Below are 18,330 nucleotides of genomic sequence, written 5' to 3'. Positions count from 1 at the left end.
GTCCTACCCCTTACATTTTTATAATTTTTTCCCTTTACATTTTTTTTTTTTTCTGTCACATTTGCTTTTTTACTCTTAGGTACAAACTAAAAAGCAGAAATAAATAATACAAAATCAGTGGGACAAATCAATTTATTTCTCAAACAAACAGTTCTGTTCCAAATATACAGAGCAAAAATGAAAGATACAAAGTCGGAATTGCTGTATATGTACAGAGCTTCACAACTAATATATACATTGATTTTGCAAAGCAAGAAAAGTGTAACACCTCTTATAAATAAAACCACTGTCACAATGGAAATCATTTAGCTTTACAGTATATTTAATTTGCACTGCATCTATTATTACCCCAAGCATGGAGAGCAACTCAATTTAGGAACAAGAATTAAGTCATTTAGGGATAATTCTTCTCATTTTGTTGTATTAAAAGTGCACACAAATAATTTGTCAACTGAAAGAATGATACTTTTGTCAAATCTTATCTGTGGTAATTCTTTCTGAAATGCGATTGTTCTCTTATTTTAGAATTATTGAAGATGAGATTACATTTGGAAGGCATAAACTATGCCTCGATGAATCAAATTTGCACTGGATTTTTATACCTATTAAACACTATAGAACGCACAAGCTGACTCTTTGCAATGGAGATTGTCTTATTTTAAGAAAATATGAGACTTTTATGTATTTGTAAATAAATGATTTCGAGAAATTTTGAAAATGGCTCCAAATGAACTGCAGAACCGATATTGAAATACACACTTAATAGAAAACTCACAGCATCAGACATCAAGCATCTATTGCAAACAGGAAGTACCACTGGAAATATGCTAAATTACTCTATTGCATTAGAATATTCAAAATGAAATCACATGGTCAAAGACTTCAGACCACCAGAACTGTTGTCACCTCAATTAAGTTTGCTGCACACAGATGAAAATTATTAACACATGCAAAATTATTGCGACTAATGGTTTGTCACACAAACACTTAGTCAGGTTTTATGTGTTTCTGTGCGCAATGGATAAAAAAAACAACAACAAAAAAAACTTTTTTCTGCTTGATAACATGGGACTTTCCTGCTGTCAAGACAAGAACCAAGAAACGGCACAAATGTTGAAAGCTAATAAAACTATTTAACTACAAAATCAGATTCGGGCAACGTGTGCAAGTTTGTACACAAACTACAACTGTATTATATTGTACATGCATTTGTATCATTGCTTAGTTCATAAAAATATTTATTATTACAAAATTTGTCCTAACTGTCACAGAAATCACTTTATTTGAAGTGTAACAGTAGCTTACAAATTAATTGTGTAATATGTGAAATTTATCTCCATTTTCCACAGTTATTTGTCCAAATATTCCAAATCCCCCCCTTTATTAAACTCACAGCCTATTACATATCTACACAGTTTTAGGTAATGTTCATAAATTAAATCTTAAATTATAAATATTTTTCCTTTTTGTGAAGCCAAATCTATTGCCTAAATGCCTCTCAGCATTTTATTGCTATTTTCATTAATGCACCTGATTACTTACAGCAGTAAAGTGGACATTGACAGCAGTTATGATCACATTCTGGTGATAAACACAGTCAGGGTTCAGCAGCACAGTATTTAAACCTGGGATGATTCATTGTATCCTGTCGCTGAATAAAATTTCTGCTGAAATAAAAATCTGATATCGCCATGAGGATAAATAATACCTCTAGTTCTCACATAAGGGCGTCTGTACATAAAAAGAAAGCAAGTATTTTACAAGAACCACATTGACAGTCTCATCAAACAAAGGTTTGATCTTTAAAATCGCAAACCCCAATATCAATAGCAAGATTTGAAACTCCCATTTTAAACAGTATTTTAAACTTTTCTTCACTGCTTTCAACAGTTACATTCAAAAGCCTCTTCTATCATGAGAACAGCTTCCTATTGGTGGCGAAGCAACCAGGTTCCCTCCCATTGGTCGAGAAGCAAGGAAGTGCATGACGTTAGCTGGTAGATTAAGTCTGAGAAAGCTGACAGCTGATTTGTGCTTTAGGAAAATAGAGACAGCAGCAGTAATGCCTGAATGACAGGAAATGGAGCTTCTTCTGCTCACCTAATGCTCTCTACTCAAGTAGGTCCTGCAGAAGACACACGATCATTTAGAAAGATAAGTACAACTATTTGAAAGCTCAAAGTTGAATACTTAATATACGGTGACCATACATCCTCATTTTTACTGAACATGCCCTGGCTGGGATTTCTCAGTTGCTTAAAATGTTCACGTTTTGGCTTTGTTTTTTTTCATACTTGAAGAAGGTAAAGACTGAAAAGTAGTTTGACCAATAGCGTGCAGGTATTATACATAATCAACCAATCATGGCATCCAAGAAGGTGGGATCTACAGAGAACGGTCAAAGCGATATAAATGTGTACATATAATGGAGAATATCAATAGGAAAACAAAGCCAAAACCTGGCCAATTTATAAATCCTTTTTAAAAAAAAGAGGGTGTATGTTCAGCTTGTAAATAATTAAGACAAACGTTTAGGTGAATTGATTAGGGTGAGACGGTCCAAATCTGTACCTCATCTGAGTCATGGAAATCATTCTTGGGTGCTCCAGCAACATCTGTGTCCAGTGGTTCATCTATGCCGTTGGCTTCCACATTATGTTGTAAGACAGAGTATCTGTGTACAAGGAACCTGTAAAATATAGAGAGTAAGGACAATTGTTTAATTTATGTGATAGAATTAAATATATTCTATATGAAACACTTAAAATATTTGGAGAACAGACTGACCTTCCACCACAGACATACTTCTTTACAAACAGAACTCCAAACACTATACTGGTCAGCAGCATGGCTATGATGAGCGCAATGATAGGGGTGGAATGTGAGGTAGATTTATCTGTCTGTGGATTACAGAGATACAAGTTAAACAGAGGTACATGAGTGCAAATTCATTATCTTTTTTTAAATGCATATGTATTGTGAATAATTCATCTATGTGTATTATTTCTCTCTGACACATAAAAGGAGAGTTGTTAGATTAATATCCTGGACACTCTTTGTAATACAATGACAGTGACGGTGGACTGGGGCTGTTAAACACCAAAAATACAAAAAGCATTACAAAACATTATTTAAATTATATTATTACAAAATTTAAGGATAAGGGTATTCTTATTTAAAATGTACAATTTTGGGTAACCTACTAATTTAACACTCGCGTATATATACATACATACTGTATAAATGAGTGACGTTAAAACATATTTCAGAACTCCTGTCTGAATGATTAAACTGGTAATATACAGCAGGCTAAATGCATTTTCACCAGCAGTTGAGGCTCCAGCAGGTTGCTAACGCATCTCTTGCTCAGGTCAATCAACATTCTTTCTGGTTCGTTCCCTCCTTCACATTTATCACCTGGAATCTTTCGGTACCTATTAAAAAATAACAAGCATGAAACATTTTGCATGTTTTCTCTAGAGCTTTCCTAATGAGTCAGGGACAAGCATGTGCTAACCAAATGCAAGATGAATCAAGTGAAAAATCTCAACTGTCTAGTGACTAAAGCTAGGACAAAGCATTAATCCTCAAGAAACGGAGAACAATAAAGAGGGCATTACCCCCTGGTCTGTAGCTGTTCCTTTTTCCCATGGATGCAGATCTCCAAATCGTGGCCTTTGAGATCAGCCTGTTCAATACATTCTGAGCTGTTCTCTTTACGGTAATATCCAAAGTCACTATGGAGGACGGCAGAGAATATTTGACATATTTGAAAACTTTGATGCCTTTTTTTGTAATTATATCAATATGTAACAAATCATAATCTAAGGTCTAAAATGATAAACCTTTTAACATAATAAATGACTGTAAATGTCTAGGGCATGGTAAATATATAATTACAAATAATATAAATACATAATAAAAACATCTCATAACAGGGTTATTATTATTTACTAAATCTAAGACAAAAACTACTGATTTAAAAACACTTTAAAAACCAAAATAATGTACATTTAAAATAATTTAAATATAAATGATAATGACAAAGAATTAAAAAGAAATAAAAATAATTAACATCAAAAATGAACTAAAACCGAATTTCTAAGACAGAAATTAAAATATATCAAAATTAATTTGTATAGAATAACGAAGTAAAACAAAATCCATTTCTCAAACTAAAAATAAAATTAAACTTACAGAACCATTTGAAAAAAAGCAAAGCTATAATTTCTGTTCCCACTCACCACAGGAAGTCATCCAGTGTACACCTGCATGGCGTGGGCTGCTTTGTGACTATGTAATCTCTGCCAATCCAACACACCGAGTCCTTTCTCACACGCAGGAAACGTTCCTTATAACCCAGCATGCAGCCATCTTCTGGGTCGCTGATGTCGTCAGAGTGTGCCAGCCACTGAATGTAATCTTTCTCCTGGCCTGGGAACCAGACAGAAAGATTACTTTGTGTTAAACTGAATTACATAAAATGTAACATGCCTTGGATTTTGTGTGGTTCGATGAGAAGTGGTCACTCACAGGTACGTGTCAGCAGGTCTTTAAAGTCAATGGTGTAAGTTACCCAGTGGCTGATCAGAGCATCTTCATAACCCCACAGACTGACATTCACTGAGCGGGCACCAGGCTCTGAGGCCAGCCCTGTGAAGAACATCGGCGTCTGGGTGAACTTATAAACATGCCAGCATTGCCCCTCATCAGTGGAGAACCTGAGAGACACACAAGCAGGCAGTTTTACCCAGCTTTTTTCAGCTTGGCAAATATGCAATTCAGCTATTTTATTTTATTTCAGCTAGTTGCCTTTTTCCTTTAGTTTAACGTTGTACTAAAAAAATAAATGAATTTATACAATAAAATCTGATACTAAAATGACTCACTTAATTTCAGAGATGGGAATGGCTTCGTTGTGCTCCACGGCCACCAGCAGGCCTCCTGAGTCCAGGATGGCGTAATGGTGCGGCCCCTTCAGAGCCTGCAGCCAGGTGTAGCCTCCATCATCAGACACATACACATCAGGAGTCATCATTGAGATTGCGTCACCTACACTGCCTGAAAAACAGTGAGTGAGATAGTTTCATCATATCAAAGTCATTGTTTTTGCAATTCTGTGGCAATTCTGTTTTGTTCAATGCAGGTTATTATTACTGCCAATTAAATGAAAACACTAAAATAAAATATTTCAATTGATCACAGAACAGAATTGGACTTTAGACTGTTTCTAATAAGTGTGGGTGCATTACCATGAGCCAATATAAGTCCCACAGCATTAGGTTCACTCAGAGGCAGCATGGGAACATTCAGCTTCATGGTGGTGCTGTATGAGGCATGAATATGCAGACTACACTGCACAGGAGGAAGACAACACAAGGTTAGTAAAAAGAAAGACATACTGTTAGAGGTAGTCTTCTCAAGCATTTTAACTATTTGGCCACATGTGCCCAATTATTACAACTTCCCTTTAAAAGTGGTTCTTACCATTTCTGGATCTTTGGCTGTAGAATCGCACTTGGTGTTCTCTGGTTTCTTCAAAGGAACCCATTCACCTCCCTGATCAAACGATATTACTGTCTGTACTGAGCCGTCTTTAGCAGAAAAGAGAAATAGAACCATTTTAGAAAATATTTTTTATCTATTATTTATATAGGTAATTATATATACACTACAGATTGGGTCAGTAAGGTTTTTTTTAAAGAAATAAATATTCTTATTTAGTAAACATTTGACTAAAAACACATTTTATTAACAATTTATTAAAAGTGACAGTAAAGACATTTATAATGTTAAACAATCTTTAAATAAATACTTTTCTTTTGAACCATTTATTCATCAGAGAATACTGAAAAAACATATCACAGTTTCCCCAAAAATATTAAGCAGCACAACTATTTTTAACATTGCAAATCAGAATATTAGAATGATTTCTGAAGGAATCATGTGACACTGAAGAATAAAGTAATGGCTGCAGAAAATTCAGCTTTGCCACAGGGTTATTATAATTAACTAATATTAAAACCATATGATATAAATATTTTTTGTCACTAATGAAATTAATTAAAAGTATTATTAAAAACTATAATAGTATGTAATGATACTAAAATAACACTGCTTTGGCATCACAGTGCCAACTGCATTTTAAAATACATTAAAACTGAAAATTATTACTGTTTTTACTGTATTTTTAATCATAAATGCAGTCTTGGCAAGCATTTAAGATTTCTTTCAAAAACCAAAAAAACCTTACCGACCCCAAACTTTTGAACAGTAGTGTATGCCATGTTAAATTCTCAAGTTTATATTTAGAAAGTAAACAGCAAGCTATTGCTCTACTGATACTGGTTTTACAAATATCGATTTAAAGTATACTAAGTGATACAGTCCCCCTGGAGCAATCAGATGTTAAATACACACACAGACTATAAGCATATGTCTGTTTTGTGTAGGCTGTAGTCATACCCTCAGCCAGCACGCTAGTAGTGAAGACTCCTCTGAGGGAAGTGACGTTCGTGAAATCTGTCTCGCCCCCTGGGGTCGTATACAGATGGCGTTCTAGAGACTTGGAATACACAGTGCCTCTGTCATCTGATACATAGATGGTGCCAAACCCAGTGTCTGAAAAGAACCCCCACACACAATACAGTTAAAAGACACAGAAACACTGAGGTCTATCAAGTAACACAAATCAAAATGCTATTGCTGTAAGTCAGTGGTTGACCAATAAAATGTACCTATACAGTAGCATACATAATATTATGATGGCTTATACAAGGTTAGGTTGTAATGTAACCACATGTATTATGGTTATGCAAAATAAAATGCAAAAACTCACCTCCTGGTTCATCCACATGCATGAAGACCATTTCATCATTGGCTGCCAGTATTGAATAAAACTGCTCATGGCCGACAGGAGGAAGTTGTGCCATGTTCCATGTCTCACCTTTGTCTATCGACACATGTATTGCCCTTATCATGTCCTAAAGAACATGCACACAGTTAACACATCACATTCATGCATTCATATATTCACCACCACAAACTCAGAGGGACCCTCTCTCACACACCTCAGACGCTGACGGCATTATGTTTCCTGATCCAGCCATAACTGATCCGAACAGGAAGCGTCCGCCGATCCCAAAGGAGTAGATCCTTTCGGCGACTGTCTTAATGTTAACACCGAGGTCAGCTGACTTTCTCAGCACCAGCACCCCTTTATCATCTGAAAACAAAACAAAAAACAAAGAGTGAAGTAACATTACTACAGAAATATATGGGTTAATGAGTTGCTGATGCAGCATGAGCCACAGTGGTGCCATGCTTTTCCATAGAAATAACACAAGGTTTGCTGACTCAAATCCACTGTGGGATGCTAAATTCGAATTCAAAAAGCTTCTAACGACATTGAATCTAAACAATATTAATGAGCTCTTGAGCAACACCACTCACAGGATGCTGCATCATCCCCTCTGACACTGGTGCAATCACCTTGCAAAAAAAAAAAAAACATGCACTCTTTGCCAAATATAGGAAACAGAAATGCAAAAGTGTACACGTTCACTCAATTGGGCTCAATGGTAAGGATAGCCGCTGACAGGACCAGAGCGAGAGAGGATTGCACCAGTTGCCATGACTGTCAGTACAGTATCACCACATTTGCCGATCATGTACTAGTGTTCATATAGTTCATAGTTTTGCAAACTAAAACATTTGGTTTTCAGTCAATTGCTGTTGCAAATTCAAATGAAAATCTAAGCTGGGCAAATAAAAATTTGAACCGCTGGCTTGATATATTTTTTTTTTTTTTTTTTTGCACTGTATGTTATGAACTGATAGCTGTGAATTTTCCAACTGTTACTGCAAATCATAAAAATGAACTTTTTAAATTAAATTAAAATTTTAGATTTAGAATAACTTTCAATGCAATGACTAACGCACAAGGATGTAAAACCAGAAATGAACATAAAATTTATACACACAGATTCATGTCACCACACCTTAGATCAACAAAGCTATAAATATTACTCACAGCAGGATCCGTTAAGGTTGGTGGAGAAGAACAGAGCATCCATTCCCCTGTGGAAAAGAGGAAGAGAGAATTGATCCATGAGATTAAACTCGAGAGACCTCATAAAACAACAGCAGTCAGATCAGTTCGCTTCACTTCAGATCAGTCATTTGTTTGCAGCATAATAATTGCAAACATGCTGCACACTAAAATGTCAAAGAAGAAGACAGTTTGTGACAATCACCACACAAATCATGTTTTTGCATTATAAATAACATATGAACAATGCAACAAGAAGCTGGTCACATAGCGATTGATTCTTCATTAAAATTCATGGCATTGTTGTAACAGGATAGCTAGGATTGTCTGAGATCATATGGCGTATTGTTAAAACAAGACTTAAGGGAGTGACTCAGTTTGAGGAGTCTTCAGGTTGCCACACTGCTGGAATATTGCCAACAAACCAGGGTTGTTATAGTTAACTAAAACTAAAATTTGAAATAAAATCAGCATTAACTGAAATGAAATTGAAAAGTATTTTAAGTTAGTTCCCAAGGCAGGGCTTGCAAAATCGCTAGCCCGACGTCCCGGGGCTATTGTGTGGCTACCAAAATGTATCACTGCCCTGCCTGACGGGCTACCTTAAATACAGGGCTCCCACGCAATGTTCCCTCTAAGCTGAGCGCGCGCACAACCGCGCTCTTCTTCCACCGCGGCTGCGCAGAAGAAATAATGTGCCTCGCGCACACAAAAATGAGTTGGGAAGCCATTTGATTGAATGCCGCCAGTAAAAGGGAAATAATAGCAATGCTCGGGCAAACCGCTATAGAGCTGATGTCACGACAGAGTTTGAGCCGGTGAATGCGGGTTACAGGTTTCATAGAAAGAGAACGATGTGCACCAAATGAGTCGCTGTAGAAACTGAATACTTCAATGGTTGCGGTGCGCTCAACACGAGAGACAACACAAACACAATGACATGTGAAATAAAACGTCCTCATGTATTAAAGAAGAGTGGCTTGATTAAGTGCTGGAAATAGCAGAGGATGGGCAAAGAACGGTAACAAAACTCTGAAACATGTTCAGTCACACACAAGAGTATTGTACAAACTGTACTTCATAACGATGTTTAGACAACTATAGAAGAATTCATGTGTTCACGGTTTTTTTATATTTAACTTACAGATCTCAGCTTAAGTTTTGCTTCAGTTTCTATTCTATTCTATTCTATCAGTTTAAATAGTTTGTTTTGATAATATATTATGTTAGGGCTATATTATAAACCTGATAAATAATTGACCTTGTTTTTGAGTCTTTGACTTTGAGTCTCTTGCTCATCAAGGCTGTATTCATTTAAAAAATACAGGAAAAAACAGTGATATAGTGAAATATTATTGCAATTTCTAATATTGGTTTCCTATTTTAATACCTATACTTTCAAATAGCATTTATTGCTGTGATCAAAGCTGAATTTTCAGCATCATTATGCCAGCAGTGTCCCATGATCCTTCAGAAATCATTCTATTATGCTGATTTATTATCAGTGTTGAAACTGTTGTGCTGTTTAATATTTTTTGGAACCTGTGTTACTTTTTTCTTTGATTCTTTGATTAATAAAAAGTTTAAAAGAACAGCATTTATTCAAAATAGAAATATTTTCTAACAATAGAAGTCTTTACTATCAATTTTATCCATTTAACACATCCTTGCTGAATAAAGTTTATTTAACTTTCTTTAAACTTTTTTAAAGTATCTTTAAAAAAGAAAGAAAAAAAATGTCTGACCCCAAACTTTTGAAGAGTTTATATTGTAACACAAAATCTCTATTTTGACTAAACACTGTTCTTTTTAACTTATTATTTTAAAAAACATATCACAGGTCCCAAAATATACAGTATGAAAAATAATATAAAATAAAAAAATCAGTACAACTGTTTCCAACATTGATTAAAAATCAGCATATTAGAATGATTTCTAAAGGATCATGTGACACTGAAAATACTGCTTTGCTTCACAGGAATTAATTACATTTAAAGTATATTAAAATAGAAAACATTTATTTTAAATTGCAATAATATTTCACAATATTATTTTGTGAAATAATATTCAGTATTTTTTTATCAAACAGATACAGCCTTGATGAACATAAGAAACTTCTTTAAAAAAAAAATGTATTGATCCAAACGTTTGAACTGCAGTGTATTGTACATTAAAAATGTTTTCTCAGGTAACCTAAAATGTACATCATTTAGTTAAATCAAGGGTCAAATCAAATATAAACAGCACATTAAAGTTACACAATTTTGTGTGTGCATGCTGTACAGGTCTGGTATAAAGAATGCTTTTGCTCAGGTGCCCGAAATGTCCACTCAATAGAGAAAAGTTTTGCTCAGCAAGAAAAAAAATTAGAGGGAACATTCCTCCCACGGGCCCTTAAATTTGATACAACTAAACTGAAGAGTTTTTAAGGCCTTATACCATTTAACGTATTTAAAACTGTCTAAGAAATAAATTATAAGTAAATAAAACTCTTTCCTTGATATCGTTGATATTTGTGTATTGAAAATGTTTTTGATTGACATTTATGGTCTTTATTTTATTTGGGCTAGTTAAATTAATTTTCGGGCTACCAAAATCTGAAGAGTACCTGCCCGAAGGGCTACCAGGAATTTAGAAATTTTGCGAGCCCTGCAAGGGAACATTTCTTATTTTCATTTAGTTTAACTTGATGCACAAAAATAACTAAAACTGAAAAAAGTTAATAAAAATTATATACACAAATACAAAAAAAAAAAAAAAAAAAAGATTCAAGCATTCATAGAATATATATATATATTCTATGAATGCTTGAATCTGATTCTAAGGTATGCAATTATTTTCAGGGAAACACATGGCCACATAAAACCTGATGAATGTGGTAACCATTGTAAAAGTGTAATTGACTCTGGTCCATTGAATTATTACAATTATTAGAAATTATTATGCACACCCAAGGTGTATTGGCCACTCTGCTTCGGGTGTGTATTCTTCTCTAATAATTCAACAGCCTATTGTCACTTACTCCTTATATGTGACCCCGGACCACAAAACCAGTCATAAGGGTCAAGTTTTTTTTAAATTGAGATTTATATATCAACAGAAAGCTGAATAAATAAGCTTTCCACTGATGTATGGTTTGTTGGGATAGGACAATATTTGGCTGATATACAACCATTTCAAAATCTGGAATCTGAGGGTGCAAAAAATCTAAATATTGAGAAAATCTCCTTTAAAGTTGTCCAAATGAAGTCCTTGCATATTACTAATAAAAATTACGTTTTGATATATGTACAGAAGGAAATTTACTAAATATCTTCATGGCATGATCTTTACTTGACATCTTAATGATACAATATGATATTATATATATATATATATATATATATATATATATATATATATATATATATATATATATATATATATATATATATATATATATATATATATATATATATATATATGTATATATATATATATATATATATATATATAAACAGTCTCTCTATGATACTATAAAAATGAGCCATTTCATGCAGTACATTTTCTTATATTGGGTAAAATATTACATTTAAAATTTTGTAAGAAATGATATTAGTTAATCTTCTTTTGTTAAAATTGAATGGTTTTAACAGCTGTTGCCATTTCGCCATGTTCCTGCTTGTTCCCTATGCAAAATCTAAAATTAAAAACTAGAACTTTTTTAAAAAGGTGTATCTTAATTTTTTCACCTTTGTCTAGTCAAAATCTTTTCACTTATAATCATTTCATAGGTTTCTTCATCAGTATAATTTTCTATTCTGGTACTCTAATGACTTCATCCTCCAGGAAGTGGCACCATTTGTGGCCAGAAAACGGCACAATCATCACTTTAACACCAGATTCGAATGAATTTTGAGATGTTTTGTGGTATCACTCTAAATCATCCCAAGCCCTCTGAAAAATAACAGTAATCTGGATAAATGAAATGAAATTTCCAACTTCCATTTCAATGTCAAAATTTAGCACTTTATTTCCATTCTGTTAATTTTCTTGCATTGCATAAGTGAGAATTAATAAAGTAGATAAAGTGTCTAAGCCTAACTGCTCCATTTCTGAAACTGTAGACATATATATACTTCTTTAAATTACAACACAAGCATATTCTGAATGTTGTCATTTAAATACGAATATGATATTCATTTTAAAAGGAACTGCATCTGAAGTCATATGTGGCCTTGGCATCTTATTTTTGTGTCTAATGCTATAACACTGTAGACTCAAGCTCTCAAGATAAAGCCTCACTGATCTGAGCCAATTTCCTACTGCCGTTTTGATCCTGTCTTTCGAAAAAGGTGGAATACTGTTCTTTTTTTAAAACTAGGTTACCCAGAAAGCTGCAGGGAACACTGAGAATGAAACTAACCTACAGTCAGGAATCCTCAGAGAAGGAATAAATTAACTATACAGTATATACTGTATATAAAAACTAAAAAGTTCACAAACAGATCTGGCAGCCTTGGTCAAACATTAAATGTGTAAATGAATGATTTGCCTCACTGAACTTCCTTGTTAATATAACTACTTCCCTGTTCAAGTGTATAAATAAAAGACTGTTGAATTAAAGTTAAAAAAAACTGGAGAATTCAACCAAAGTTTGATGCAGCAGTTTATCTGGAGCAGGCAAGCTTCCTCAGACATTTGAAAGCTGAGCCGTGTGGAAAAACAGGGTGACTCAGCAGAGAATGTCTCGTGTTGCTCCCATGGTGGCCATATTTGCATGTTTGTGTTTTGTGTGTCCTGGATGTGCAGCCGTAAAAAGAAAGATCCAGAACTCTGGTCAAAACATGAATCAAAACAGGCCCTACTATATAATGTCACTCCACCCTGAACCCTTGCGTCTTCACAAATGAAAACTCATTCCTAGAGCAGTTTTAACAAATCATAAAAAGCTTACCATTTGACTACACACACCATCTCATGGATTTTCTTCCAAGTTTCACCAAAGTCTTTAGAGATCCAGAGATCACGCTGAAACAACAGCAGTAAAATTATATTATGTAAATTATTATGATATTATGCACCACTTCAACCGCATAAAAAATGAAAAAGCACTATGAATGTAGCCCTGTATCTTCTTGTTTTTAAAAACTTATACTTGAGGAGGAAGTGAATAGCAAATATTTACAATAAGAATATTTAATATGCTATCATGTCATTTAGATAAGCACAAAACAAGAACTTTTATCAGTTCAGGAAACCCAATATATGAGCCTGGACCACAAAACCAGTCATAAGGGTCAATGTTTTTTCGAAATTGAGATTTATACATCATCTGAAAGCTGAATAAATAAGCTTTGGAATCTGAGTGCACAAAAAAAAATCTAAATATTGAGAAAATCGCCTTAATATCTGTCTAAATGAAGTTCTTAGCAATGCATATTACTAATCAAAAATTAAGTTTTGATATATTTACAGTATAAAATTTACCAAATTTCTTCATGGAACATGAGCTTTACTTAATGTCCTAATGATTTTTGGCATAAAAGAAAAATCAATAATTTTGACCCCTACAATGTATTTTTTGGCTATTGCTACAAATATACCCCAGCGACTTAAGACTGGTTTTGTGCTCCAGGGTCACATATGTGTTGATGGCATTTTTGAACTTCACTATGAGATAAACTAATGCATAATTTCTGGAATAAGTGTACAAATTTACACTAATTAACTCTTAAACTAATGAAATGGCTATTAGTAACCTTCCATTTGATGTCAAAAAGTTTCAGTCTATAAGGAAATGACACCAGTTTTTAAAGGCTCTCACCGTGACGCTGATGGCTGCAAGAACATCTGAGTTTTGAGGGTTGTACATTATCTGCATTAGTGGGTGGAAGGGCAATTCTGTGTGGATGAAACTCTTGCCAAAATCTCTTGAACGGAAAATTCTGGAACCACTGCCTCCAGAGGCATCTCCTGTGAGGATCACCTGTGGGAAAGAACATCAGGACTTTAAAGTGCTGTCACAAATCTGTGTAATTGCATTGAGTAATGAAACATCAGCAAAGTCCAGCTGGTCTATTTTTACTGTGATTGACATGTTGCATTTAAATATCTACAGGCCAATTCAGCAGTCTGAGAAACCTCTTTAACACAACAGCTCCCCAGCTCACATGGGCTTACAGGGAGAAGTTACTGAAACGCTGCATTTTTGATATGTCTTGCCCACCTTGCCAGACTTTTCCGGACCAATAGTGATCCCAAAGTCAGTGCTGATGAAGGTGTTGTTGATAAGTTCTGTCACATCCTCAAACGACTTTCCATAGTTTTCACTGTCACAAAGAGAAAGAAATGAAGTAAAGCAAATACTACATTGGTATTACAAAAACAAACACACAATTAAAACCAGCACTCACCTCCTGTACAGTTTAGATTGACCGAATCGCAGGAAGACTATTGGCATCTGAAATGTTGTCAGGGCCAGCACTACCTAAGATTGAGACATGAAGACAGTTGTTTACTTTGATACAAATCTTCAAAAAAAAAAGTTTCCCAAGTAGCAAATCAGCATTTAAGAATGAGGATGATGATGACACTGAAGACTGGAGTAATGCCACTGCATTTTAAAATAAATTTAATTAGATATTTTAAACTGTAATTACTGTTTTTTTATATTTTTTGATCCAATAAATGCAGTCTTGGTGAGCATAAGAGACTTCTTTAAAAAAAAAAAAAATCTTACAAACTCTGAAGTTTTGAATGATAGTGTAAGCATTGTTTTTATTGCAGTAATGGGCAGAGTAAAAATAAGGACTTCTCGAATGTGCACTGGATCATGAGAGAGGTCAAACTGGTTATGAGTTTATATTTGGCCATATTGATAGTTGTGTTTATGTTTCTTTGTGAGCCTTGTGAACAGCCAAAGAGATCTGGGAAGATTATCTAGACAGTTTAAATTTAAACCTAAAGCTAAAAAAGTCCTCATCTAACCTTGAATGGAACTTGTAGCATGGTGGAAGGTTCTTCCGGCGACTTCATCTCAGAATTGGCAAGCATATGATAGTGTATGTACACATAATTAATCAAAAGTGAAACTTACCCCAGTTCCATCCCCCACCCAGGCCAGAGACACCGACCGACTGATATCTTGAAAGGTAAACTGAAAGAAACACATAAAGTTTATTAAAGTTAAACAAAAGCAATACTTAAAGTGCATCATCTTGGATAAACTATAAGAGTTTTTACACACACATTAAAGGTTTTATTGCATGTCCTAGAAAGACAGTATGTCTATGCAAAACGCATGCTAATCTTAACCAAACCCTGAATCAGAAACCAATCAACTATACCCAAAACAATTAACCTTGGAACTCAAAATAGTGCAATGAAGACTGATCTGGCAAATGACAGAGATGAAAACTGCATATGATATGCATTGATACTGCAAGTGTCTCTCAACCTTTTTGATTTGAAGGCCCTCCATTGTAAATATAACACACTATTTTAAGATATCTCCTCTAGTATTTCTGCTGCAATTACAACAAACTTTTTATTAACAGAAACTGGGGGTGTTGATATATTAAAATCATTAAATCGGTAGATATTGAGGAGGACAAATTTAAATTATTTCCATTTAGAGCTTGATTTTTTGCCATGTGATCTTAAATGTGAATTTTTTTATGTAAATTATTGTTATTTTTAAATAAATTATTAAACTTCCAAACCCCTTTTTAAAAGCATGCCCCAGACCCATTTTTGAGAACAACTGGTTTAGATATTTTGTAATTTGTATTAAAAAAAAAAAAAAAAAAAAGGTGATGAATCATCGATCTGTTTAAAAAGTCAAATGACAAAGCAAACGTGTCTCATGAAAATCTTAAATCGCTAGTTTTCTGACTATCTCTTCTCTCATTTCTCCACAATACACCTAAAAGGAATATAGTAAAGTGACTAAAATACTTGCACTTCCTTGTTCTGGGCTTCATATGTGACCCTTCAAATAAGAGTTAAATCTTCTAATCCCATCTAGTGTTTCTGAACCCCGTCTAGAATTGAACATATATCCAAACACTATATAAAGACCGAAAGGTCAGTGCAAATATAATCCTAAAACACTTTGAGACTGTTCTCTTTTGATTAACCCTTCTGTGGTAGTTCCTGTCACCTCTTATAAATTCATGGTAAGAGAAACCACAATAGCACTTAAAAAAAAAAAAAAAAGTTTAGCACATCTGTGAGTAATAAGCACAGGAAGTTTATCCGAGGGTTGGTGAGGTAGAAGTGAGATGATGAAGCTCCACCAACTGTCGAACACCTCTTGACTGTTTCAGCTAATCTGACAAGAAGCAACCAAAAATATTTCTGCGAAAAAAAGTCACTTTACATTGCAATGACTAGTGTCAGTGTTATTCGCTGCTCCATTTTGTAATATTAAGACTTTATTGTATTATAAAGTATATGGTTTACTAAAAATGTATTAACATGCATTAAAAAGGCCTAGCTGGTTAGGAAAAGGATAATCAAACAGATTGTCATACCAGCTTAACTGGTTCTACAACTTTTGCAATCCAAACTACACCTACTTGTCAAAGAGGAACTTCAAACACAACCATTAATATTTTAGTTATAAAAACACAAATGAAAAAGAAAACGTATTCTGAGGGTATAGTATGATAGTAATCACAGAAAAAATAAGTACAATACAATCTTATGCGTCTTCGTATCACACTTTCGTTTTGAAAATATTCTAGTGAAAAATGAAAATTAGCATTTTCAAACACATTTTATATTATTTACATAATCTAATCTAGTAATATTTAAAGAACATTTAAACACGTATTATTTAGATACAACTAGTACTATTTTACTGTTAACTTGCAGGTTACTAGTCCTTATTCATTACATGGCCTACTATTAAATACTGCTTTATATTCATTTGAAACCAATCATCATAGTTCAATTTTAGTCGTTATTTGACTTAGAAATTAAATAAGTGTTAAAATAAACATTTGCATAATACATAACATAAAAACATTTACTAGTTAGTTTTAAGGTATAAATATTTCAATGGTTTTCTATGAGAACTCTCGGATTGAACGCACATATGTTGTCAAAAATGCTGTGTATTTAGGGTCAGATCCCTAGGTTTGAGACACAACTGCGGGGCTGCATCAGTGCTTCGAGTGAACTTACGTTGTGCGTATTGCTAGTTAACTTGGACTCAAATCCACCCAACCCTTTACAGGAGTCTGGTCCATCATCTGTGCTCCTTTTCTGGATGTGATGGTGGATACGAGAAATATCTGCATCCGATCCCGTCCCGATTAGACTTCTGGCGGCTACGGGAGACTTCACATACACCCGGTGCGCGTTATACGATCCTGATTCCACATGGAAATCTACACCAAATGTCATGGGAAAGAATAAAAGTGCAATAAAGTATCCTAGGCCTCTCATTTTTCGTCTTCAGTGTATTGGCTGTTTAAATGCGCATTAATTCCTCTCTCCCTCCTGAGCGGCTGCTGACGGTATCAACAAAAACAGACTGCCTGTGACAGCGAAATGCCCCTACCGCTCATATTATTAGTGCTGCCTCCAAAGAGAGTACATCAACGCCCTTTTTATTTGATCAATGACAACTAATAATTCACAAGATCGCAAATAAAATTGCAGACCACCCAAGCTGCTTTAACAGACTGTATCCTTGACAGTATTTCGTATTAAACACTTCAGCAACCAAAAAAATAAATAAAAAAATAACAGTGAAAAGAAGGCACCTTGCAGAGCCTGCACTTGATTGGCTGCAGCGACTGGTGCGATTTTCTGATTGGTCTGATGTTGGACATACACGCTTCTGTGAGCCCGTGCGGTCAAGTTAGTTTGACACGTCACACTTCAGAGGACAGAGAATCACGTTTAAACATGAGTTTTGCGTTTCATACATAAAATTATGTTCAGTGAAATGTCAGTATAACGGCTATAAACTCAGTGACCCCATTTTCATTTAGACCTATTTAATATGAAAAAGTTTAACTGTAAAGATATTGCAAGATATGCTGCTGTGCTTTTTCAAATTATTCGAGTATTTTTATTGCCCATGCACTTCTCAAATAATGTGACCAAAGCCATGCATGATCTTCCTCGTGTAAATGGCTGCACAAGCAGTTGCTTTTAGAAGTCCAAAGCTGCATACGTGCTCTGCTTATTTTTATACCAGCAAAATAATTGAATGTGTTTAAACAATAGCAAGTGCATGACTCATATTGTCAATATTCTCAGTGAGATCGCAGTCGAAAATTTAG

The 18,330-nt window shown here is 34.4% G+C and overlaps 1 protein-coding gene across 1 annotated transcript; it reads right to left on the bottom strand.

The window, feature by feature from the left end:
- Positions 1 to 115: 115 nt before the first annotated feature.
- On the bottom strand, positions 116 to 17,792 carry LOC306848317 (sortilin-like). The gene is made up of 20 exons (XM_079382786.1): positions 17,222 to 17,792; positions 15,129 to 15,188; positions 14,446 to 14,519; positions 14,259 to 14,361; positions 13,857 to 14,018; positions 12,987 to 13,060; positions 8,033 to 8,079; positions 7,071 to 7,225; positions 6,839 to 6,983; positions 6,466 to 6,621; positions 5,488 to 5,594; positions 5,253 to 5,355; positions 4,890 to 5,061; positions 4,534 to 4,721; positions 4,245 to 4,434; positions 3,621 to 3,737; positions 3,326 to 3,434; positions 2,788 to 2,900; positions 2,572 to 2,689; positions 116 to 2,125 (listed from the first exon to the last, which is right to left on the bottom strand). Exons 1-20 carry the CDS (start codon positions 17,483 to 17,485, stop codon positions 2,111 to 2,113), a joined length of 2,472 nt encoding a protein of 823 aa, XP_079238912.1. The 5' UTR covers positions 17,486 to 17,792; the 3' UTR covers positions 116 to 2,110.
- Between the last annotated feature and the right edge of the window lie 538 nt (positions 17,793 to 18,330).

Source organism: Barbus barbus, assembly GCF_936440315.1.
Source record: "Barbus barbus genome assembly, chromosome: 28".
NCBI lineage: Eukaryota > Metazoa > Chordata > Actinopteri > Cypriniformes > Cyprinidae > Barbus > Barbus barbus.
Note: the sequence above shows the minus strand (reverse complement) of the source record. Positions and strands in the feature narration are given on the sequence as shown.

What these genes read in the sequence shown, in the direction of transcription:
- LOC306848317 (XM_079382786.1), bottom strand. Translation starts at nt 17,485, where the DNA reads ATGAGAGGCCTAGGATACTTTATTGCACTTTTATTCTTTCCCATGACA. An exon ending in GTCCGGAAAAGTCTGGCAAG is followed by an intron (nt 14,019 to 14,258) that starts GTGGGCAAGACA and finishes TCTTTCCCACAG; the next exon opens with GTGATCCTCACAGGAGATGC. An exon ending in TTGCAGCCATCAGCGTCACG is followed by an intron (nt 13,061 to 13,856) that starts GTGAGAGCCTTT and finishes CTGTTGTTTCAG; the next exon opens with CGTGATCTCTGGATCTCTAA.